Below are 8,776 nucleotides of genomic sequence, written 5' to 3' on the forward strand. Positions count from 1 at the left end.
CTTAAAAACAGCAGATCCTGCAGAGGATCTTTAAACAGCATTTTTGCCGAAAATTCCGGAAAAACATTCACAATATCCATCCATCCATCTTCTTCCGCTTATCCGAGGTCGGGTTGCGGGGGCAGCAGCCTAAGCAGGGAAGCCCAGACTTCCCTTTTCCCTAGCCATTTCGTCCAGCTCCTCCCGGGGATCCCGAGGCGTTCCCAGGCCAGACATAGTCTTCCCAACGTGTCCTGGGTCTTCCCCGTAATATTAATAATATAATGTTCACAATGTAATCATGTAAAATTCACAATATTAAACTAGTATTTTTGCAGAGGATGTTTGAAAACAGCTGAGCACTCCTGTCAGATTGAGAATCTTAAACTAGTGTTTAAAAACAGCACGGCACTCCTGTCATATTGAAAATCTTCAATTATAGCGTTTATGGCATTGAGTGCTTAAAAACAGCAGCATGCTCCTGTCATAGAGGATTCTTAAGTCGTGTTTTTTTTTTTTAATAGGAGCTTAAAACAACGGTACGTCTCTTTCCTAAATCGGTTCTTTGAACAGCATTTTTGCTAAAAAAAACACACAAAAAAAAATAAAGACAGCTGAGCACTCCTGTTATATTCACAATGCTTACATAATGTATTTGCAGTGGACATTTAAAAACAGTAGAGCACTCCTCTCAGATTGAAAAAAAAAAGTGTTTTGCTTTGGGTGCTTAAAAACAACAGAACACAAGTGTCAAATTGAAAACCTATAACTAGTATTTTTTGTATTAAAACATAAAAAATCAATAATGCTAAAAAAAAATAAAGGGTGTCATGTCCAGTAGGTGTCGTTGGTGGTTGATAGATGGCGGTAGTGCGCCATAAAGCTATTTTGCAGACCGCCGTTATAAGCGTAGAAGAAAAATACTAAACATGGCGGCCATCGGCAACAGTAGTGTGGAGCGCCTCAGCAACGCTAATCAAAACAAAATTTCCTTTACGTCGCCGGAGAAAATCCGAGAGCTTCTCAACGAGGGCGTCTCGCCGTCAGGCAGCGTCACTAACGGGTGAGCCAGAAGAACATCACAGAAGTGTTTGATGCGACGTATTTGTTCATCCTAGAAGCTAATGTGGCTAATTAGCTGGTAGGCGGGCTGCAATGAAACTCAAGCAGCAAAAAGAAAAGCGTGTTTACCAAGTTCACGCGTGGCCTGACTTTCTCCTTCAGTATAGATTTTTAACATGCATTATTTCAAAAAGTGTTTGTGTAGGTGAAATAACGAAGTTGTCTCATTTCTTGTCCCTGCTGTCAGAAATGTGGAGGGACTGTCTGATAGATGGACTGTTAGAGCTAAGATTAGAAGCAGGGGCTGGCTCTATGCAGCAGCACTTTTCTTTTGGCTGATAAAACTGAATGCATTGCACTTTGTGCATTTTGTGTTATTCGTAAACTATAGTGGACAAGGAGAGTCAAAAGTCCCCGATGTCAGGAGCAGCACTCAAGCACCTTGTGAGGCAACCAACAAAGAAGCCTTTTTCAGCAGAGTGCAGTCCTACTCAATATCCTTTTTGTTGCAAATGACATATTGTCCTTCATCCTGCAGTGTTTTCACTGGTTTTCCTTAGCCCTGCACTGCTTGAAATGGGCCGGGAAGCCCCGTGCGCTCTCACCTCTCATGTGTGCCCGCTATGGCTGGATCAACGTCTCCAACGACACGCTCAAGTGCTCCAGCTGCGAGGCCTTCCTCTGTGCATCGCTGCAACTGACCTTAGACTTTGAGAAATGTAAGCCCTTTTTCTGTGCATTGCTCCAACAGACGTTATACTTTGGAAAAACATTTATCTTCCGCGACTGAGAAGAAGCATGATAAACATTCTGAATTTATCTCATCCATCCATTCATTTTCAAGATAATTTTACTCATCTCACCATATGAAATATAACTTACTTCACCCAGTATTATTTATTTATTTGTATTGTTATTACTTATGGGGTCCATTGTGAATAAATTGAGAACAGGAAGTAAACAAAAGTTTTAGCAACTGCTATGTAAAGGAAAAGGGGTAGATTAAATAAGCTCTGCTTCTTCCTACTCCTTTTCGAACATGTTGAATAGAGAAACTGGAAATTGTGATGTATGCATGCATGTTTGAAATAAACTCAACTGAACTTGCCCAAATGCTCCAGCTGCCCAGCCTTCCTCTTTATATCGTTCCACCTGACGCTTTCCTCCCTTCACTTAGATGAAAGCCGTATTGCAGAGCTATCCAGGCAGCTTCAGACCAAACATGAGAAGTTTTGTCCATGGCCGGACTTTCCATGTCCGGGTAAGAACGCTCACTTTTATTCAAACGTGTCATTTGTAGCTATTTTTGATGGGGAATGTTGTCCTGACTTCAGAGCGGTTGTGGATGGTGACAGCCGGGGAGCCGTCAGCACTTTTGACTGCCCTAATCGAGCGTTATCAGAGCGCGTTGATGCTTGGGCAGCAGCTACCATCTATGAAGCCTGAGCTGCTCAAATCAATGGTGACCAAGCACAAGTACCATTGCCATTATCACCATTAACAGTCTTCCAACTTGTTTATGTTGCTGAAATGTCTTGATATTTGTGCTTTTTTGCAGTCTTTGACTGAGGATGTTGTCAGTGCTATCCTGCAGTTGATAGACACTGAACAAAAAAGAAAGGGAACCACATGCACTGAACCGTTTGCAGTCCAAGTGGCTGCATGCATTGTTTCTCTCTGTGGCTGGGCTGCAAAGTGAGTAGATGTTGTAACTAGGGATGGAACGGTTTATGAAAAAAAACGGAACTGTCCAGTTGATTTGACACGGTTGAGAGCGCATGTGTTGCTTGAAATGAGTTCTTTCTTTGTGTTACTGATCAGTTGGGAGCGTGTAGTGTTGTTCTGATTATGTGCATAATGAGGTGAAGTAAGACCCTATGACTTTTGCTTTAACGGATGAAATCACGGATAGAAAATACAGTTGGATGTGGAATATCACAGAAACTGACATAAATGTGAGTGAAATGTTGTCATTGTGACGAGAAGGAATAGTTGTTTGATAAAATTATGTCAGGGACTGCATATTCGTTCGTTCTTTAAACACTCAACCACTCACTCCTGAACTAAACAATGTCGAAAAACCACTTGAAACACCGACTAAGTCCGCAAACTAACTACGAAGCTAATGCTAGCCAGGACAACAGTAATAGCTGCAACACCTCCCTTCTGCTTGTGTTGTTGTGGACGACACCACCGACCTAAGCTCGATGCAAGATCGATGTAGGATCAATGTACAGAAAGGACGGCGGCCGTAACGTGAGATGCTTTTTTTTCCCCTTCTACACCGCTTGAAGTCGTCTCCACTCAAAAACATAGGAGACGTAAATAGGGTTTCTCCTAGATTGCCAGGATACCTGTGGTGGTGGGGCAGTGGTCATATTGATGTCATCGTATAATTTGCTATGATATGATTTTCTTTAAAAGGCTCAAAAAATGTGTAGATACATTTCAAATTAAATATGTTATTATTAACATATATTCTTATGTGCTATTTCCTTTATTTTCAGTTGTTGCTGCTTATTGTACAGTGTAATTTGTTGAGAATTTTTCAAGTGTCTAGAGACTTTTTTTTTTTATAAAAGAAACGACTAGCATCAAATCTAGCATTTTTTTCTGGTGTTATTATAGAATGTACTCGTGTTTTTTTGCTTTTTAAAACTGTCCTCTTAATATTTGTACATTTTGTAGATCGCTGTCCGCAGGTATATTTGGGATACATTAAAGTTACGTCCACATAGCAGACATACTGACTATGCTCCAGACAATAACGTGTTGTTTACTTCATCACAATATCCGGTTTTGAGAGCACTATTTTTGGTGCTCAAAGGCTTTTTTTTATTGCCAAATTTTAGGTGTATCACTAGTCAATGGTGTCAGAAAACTAGGCTATATATAGATCAATTTGTACTGTAACGACTTGCTGGTGGTAATGTTTTATTATTTTGTGGTTTTGATTTGAAGTTTATTTTTCCCATGATCCCAAACACCATCCGTGCCTGAAAGTGGATTGGTGGAAAATGTGGAAGTGGTGTTATGTGTTCAGGGAAGCATGGAGACGAAAGTGTTTGCGCGGGAGGTAAAACTTGTTGGAATTGGGCCGGAGTTTATAAAATTCGCAATGAAAGTTAAAAATAGTGTTAGACTTTGTGTGACTTCTTCTGGAAGCTACACTACATTGTATGACTAAAAAATAAAATTTGATGTTAAAAAACCCCCAAAAACCTTATTTTGAAGGTGTGGCGGCTATGATTTTGCAGTGGCAGTGTGCCACATTTACTTACATTAAAGGGAAACCCTGCGTCATGTGCCTTTTTAAGAACAGCAGCAAACTTCCAGCCTTCACAATAAAAGTGCTGTTCGCAATATCCTGCGCTAACAAAATAAAGTTTAAAAAAAGTAGCTTACATCATCACTTTGTACTTAAAGCACCTATTGTCACATTTATTTTGCAAAATTCCTATACTTTGACTAAAAATACTGCTAAAAGTTGTTAATTGATCTATTGCACCAATAAATGTAATTTTTTTTGCATTTAATTACCTGATATTTTTGTTTTGACTTAAACAAACAAAACGTAGTGCTGATAAAGCTTGTACTTCACTTTATGTTGATGGCATATACCGTAATGTGTTAAAAATTGTAGCTTACATTTTTTGTTTACATTAATTCAATTGTCAGAGCTTTTAGAGCCATTTTTGTCTTTTATTTTACATTTTTGTTAGAACCACACGATAACGGTGTATTATTGGGATGTATGGTATTCTGGTTGTTAAAAACAACAATGTACACTAAACCGATAACTGACACGATCTGAGCTGTGAATTTTGTGAACGGTTCCATCCCAAGTTCTAATGCTTGCTTACAATGCCTGGATTGATCGCCATTGTCTTTTCCTAGCATGTGCGCACACACTACAAAGCTGCCCATCCTCAGCTGCTCGTACTGTATGCGCAAAGTTGGCCTGTGGAATTTCCACCAAATGGAGCACGTGGGAGAGGACGTTGATCCCACTGCAAACACCGCAAGCGCTGCTTCCCCTCCCCACCACTCCGCTGCTTCAGCTCCCATACTGGAGGGCCAAGGGGACCAGTCAACCTCGCCCACGCCTCCAACCACTCCGTCCCGCATGAAGCTGAGGAGCCAGGACTCGTCTCGCTCTGATCAGGCAAGTTATGATTTAAAGGGGTCATATTATGATTTTTTCTTCCACTTTAACACTTCTTTCTGCGCCAGATAACATGTAATAGTGGTTCCTTGGTCCAAATTTTGCATAGATTATGTTTTACAGACCACTTTGAAGCCGCTTTCTGACCCCTTTTTCAAGATGCATCGTTTTGTGGGTGGTCTTATTTACGTGCCTCCACTTTGACTGCGTCTTCTCCCCGTCAGCCGTGTTGTAGTTATTATTAGCGCTTGTATATCGGATCTACTGACCGATATAAGTTAGAACTATACGCTACTTTGTATTAGAAAAGGCAGCAACGGAGGATGCATGTACATGTATGAGCCAGTCTGCCCCACAACAAGAGGATAGAGAAAAAGAAGGCGCTTATTGACTACAATGGTGGACTTGCACAACGCTCTTTGGGTAAACCTTTACCATATATTGAGATAGCCGCTGAAGTCACATGTTGTAAAAATATCACAAGTTGTGCAAATTACAAACGGCATGTTTTGAAGGAAGGCAAGATTGTTTTATAAACATGGTTTGATTTAAAAATGTTGGGACTTATGCCGATCCCAAATAAACAAAAAACGGTACCAATAGGTGTGAAAGGTTGGTTTTGCATAATAGGTCCCTTTTTTAAGATGCGTTCACACTTGTGGCTTTGTTGGTTGCTTGTGCTTTTCAGCAAACCCGCCATAAGTGAACACACCTTTTTAGTCTGGATGACCTTACTTTGTGCCCTGCAGTCTACTTTATGGATCTGACATGTCCTACAGGGTGAGGGTATACCTGTAGCTATGAGAGCCAAAAGCAGAGACTCACCCAGTCCTGTTGAGGAGCTCCCAAGTCCCTTGACGAGGGGCAAGAGGCCTGCAACACGTAGCCAGGGGCAAGGGGAGGGTGCCGGTGCCGACGGGACCTCCTGCCTTCCCCTGGCTTCAAAACGCCTGTGCCTGTCATCAACCGTAAGTGCTGACATCCACATTTTAACCTCCATGAATCAGCCAAACTGCATTTGTTTAGTTACTTGCCGTCTGCAGGATGACATTGTGCACAAGAACGCATTCGACCCGCTGGCTCAGCACAGAGACTGGTGCCCCTGGCTGTCGGCCGGAAAAGAGAACGTGGATCCTCAGGCCAAGCCCCTTTCCGACGCCGTGCCAGCGCCTCATCAGCAAGGCTGGAAAGCTGCCCTTGACCTCCTTGTGCCCGCGAAGTACACAGCGGCTGGCAGTCCAGCACAGGTAAGCCAGTTGGTTGGTTTATTTTCAACATTCTTGGCAAATTATACATGAAATATGACAATTTTCTGGAGAAGTGGTGCATTATCTGACAGAAATGCAGGGTAAAATCGATTATAAAAATAGTAATAGTAATAGTAAAAATAGATCGAGAGCAGCCAGATGAGGTGGTTCGGGCATCTGGTCAGGATGCCACCCGAACGCCTCCCTAGGGAGGTGTTTAGGGCACGTCTGACCGGTAGGAGGCCGCGGGGAAGACCCAGGACACGTTGGGAAGACTATGTCTCCCGGCTGGCCTGGGAACGCCTCGGGGTCCCACAGGAAGAGCTGGACGAAGTGGCTGGGGAGAGGGAAGTCTGGGCTTCCCTGCTTAGGCTGCTGCCCCCGCGACCCGACCTCGGATAAGCGGAAGAAGATGGATGGATGGATGGATGGATAAAAATAGTTGGCGATTAATTTAGTCATCGATTCGTTGGATCTATGCTATGCGCATGCGCAGAGGCAAATGTATTTATTTTTATTTTTATAAACCTTTATTTATAAACTGCAACATGTACAAACAGCTGAGAAACAATAATCAAAATAAGTATGGTGCCAGTATGCTGTTTTTTTTCAATAAAATACTGGAAAGGATAGAAATGTAGTTTGTCTCTTTTGTCCGATTTATTAATCGATTAATCAACGTAATAATCAACAGATTAATCGATTATCAAATTAATCATTAGTTGCAGCCCATATATATATGTGTATATATATATATATATATATATATATATATATATATATATATATATATATATATATATATATATTATATGTATGTGCATATATGTGTGTGTGTGTATGTATGTATCATAAATGTATATAATTGGAACGTTGACACAATTTCTATAATGCTTTCTTCTGTCTTTCCTGCCAGGGTCCACCTGATCAATCTAAAAGAGTGTTTGCTATATTCCAGCAGTGGCAGGTATCTTCTCCATCTCAGTAGAATGTCTGTGCACCAGCAGGTTGACAAGCCGAGCAAGCGCATCAAATCCTATCAAAGTATGTCATGGTTCTCTGGAGGACATCGAACAAGTACATGAATGATGGGAGCCAAGCGGTTCACGTTTACGTTAATAATCCTCCATGTTGATGGTGTGGAAGACGAGAAATCCCTGACAATGAGAACAAGCCCACCAGGCTCGACACTGGATAGGCAATGTTTACTTTCAACATGTGGAATCATGTAATGACAGTGTTAGAATATCACCTCAATTAGTGTGAGGATGTAGTGTGTGTGTGTGTGTGAGAGATAAGTTCCTGATTATTACAGGAAAATAACTGATGTGCCATCAGCATTGAAACATAATAGCTTAAGACAGCTGAGATAGGCTCCAGCACCCCCTGTGACCGTGAAAGGGAAAAGCGGTAGAAAATGGATGGATGGATGCCTTGACTTTTTTTTTTCTTGTGACATCTCATTGCTTTTGTAGTCCAGCGTGTGTTCTTCTGAAACAGTGATAGAAGTCAAATGTACTATAAACTTTTTTGATGAATGGGTGAAAGAAAGTAGCCAAACAAATATTAACGGGGAGAAATTAAAAGATTTACAATTGGTGGAGTGTAACCAGATTTTAAGAAGAGCATCAAAATGTAAAATGACACATAAGCAATACTGTAAACCCAGGAATTTTCAAATATATTGAAAACTGAATTTAAAACTCAAACAGGCTGTTCATCAGGTGATCAAAAGTTTAAGATCATAGCTTTAAAGTCCAAGTCTGTGTTTCATGTCATTTTTTTTTGGTGGTTCCTGTTGGCAAAAGCAAAAAGAGAAACATTGATTTAATGCAGTAAGATAGGGATTTCACATTTCTTAAAAGATCCTTCAACCTTTTTTTGTTTTTGCTTCTTCTAGCTTGTTTTCGGACATGTTGAATAGGGTAAATTTAGCCATGTGACTTTGACCAGCATGTCCTGATCAAATAAATCATACCATACTATTTTTGTTGTCTTTTCCCATTTCTTCTTTTTACCTTTTTGATTCTGCGCTTTCAAGAGATGTGTCCAAACATATCCTATTAACATTTTGTTTGTAAAATGGCATAGGCATGTGGAGAAGTGATACACTTACAAAGGGGAAGAAACAGCAATGCATGTCAGCGTTGAGTTCTAATCCACTATTATTTATCAAAATATAACTTTTTCCTCTTTCCATACACATTTTTTTATGTTTTGATTTAAGTTTTTTAATCTGCCACGGGCCAATAAGAGCGCTTCTTTTTAAGATTTGGTAACTAATAATGAGATTAAAGTGCTGCAATCACACAGAGTCAGTCTG

At 40.7% G+C, this 8,776-nt stretch overlaps 1 protein-coding gene across 2 annotated transcripts; it reads left to right on the forward strand.

The window, feature by feature from the left end:
• The first annotated feature begins 902 nt into the window (after positions 1–902).
• zc3hc1 (zinc finger, C3HC-type containing 1) lies at positions 903–8,429 on the forward strand. 2 transcript variants are annotated; one of them, XM_061958960.2, is made up of 10 exons: positions 903–1,042; positions 1,433–1,535; positions 1,610–1,760; positions 2,219–2,302; positions 2,376–2,503; positions 2,600–2,736; positions 4,939–5,206; positions 5,986–6,174; positions 6,250–6,453; positions 7,370–8,429. In XM_061958960.2, exons 1-10 carry the CDS (start codon positions 909–911, stop codon positions 7,439–7,441), a joined length of 1,470 nt encoding a protein of 489 aa, XP_061814944.1. In that variant the 5' UTR covers positions 903–908; the 3' UTR covers positions 7,442–8,429. The 2 variants fall into 2 exon arrangements, with proteins under 2 accessions (XP_061814944.1, XP_061814945.1); XM_061958961.2 differs by lacking the exon at positions 1,433–1,535 and having other exon boundaries at positions 911–1,042; positions 1,580–1,760.
• The last annotated feature ends 347 nt before the right edge of the window (positions 8,430–8,776 follow it).

This window comes from Nerophis lumbriciformis, linkage group LG05 (genome assembly GCF_033978685.3).
Source record: "Nerophis lumbriciformis linkage group LG05, RoL_Nlum_v2.1, whole genome shotgun sequence".
In the NCBI taxonomy this organism is placed as follows: domain Eukaryota; kingdom Metazoa; phylum Chordata; class Actinopteri; order Syngnathiformes; family Syngnathidae; genus Nerophis; species Nerophis lumbriciformis.

Coding starts and splice junctions, on each gene's coding strand:
- zc3hc1 (XM_061958960.2), top strand. CDS start 909: ATGGCGGCCATCGGCAACAGTAGTGTGGAGCGCCTCAGCAACGCTAAT. Junction 1,043..1,432: donor TCAGGCAGCGTCACTAACGG/GTGAGCCAGAAG, acceptor CGTAAACTATAG/TGGACAAGGAGAGTCAAAAG. Junction 1,761..2,218: donor GACCTTAGACTTTGAGAAAT/GTAAGCCCTTTT, acceptor CCCTTCACTTAG/ATGAAAGCCGTATTGCAGAG.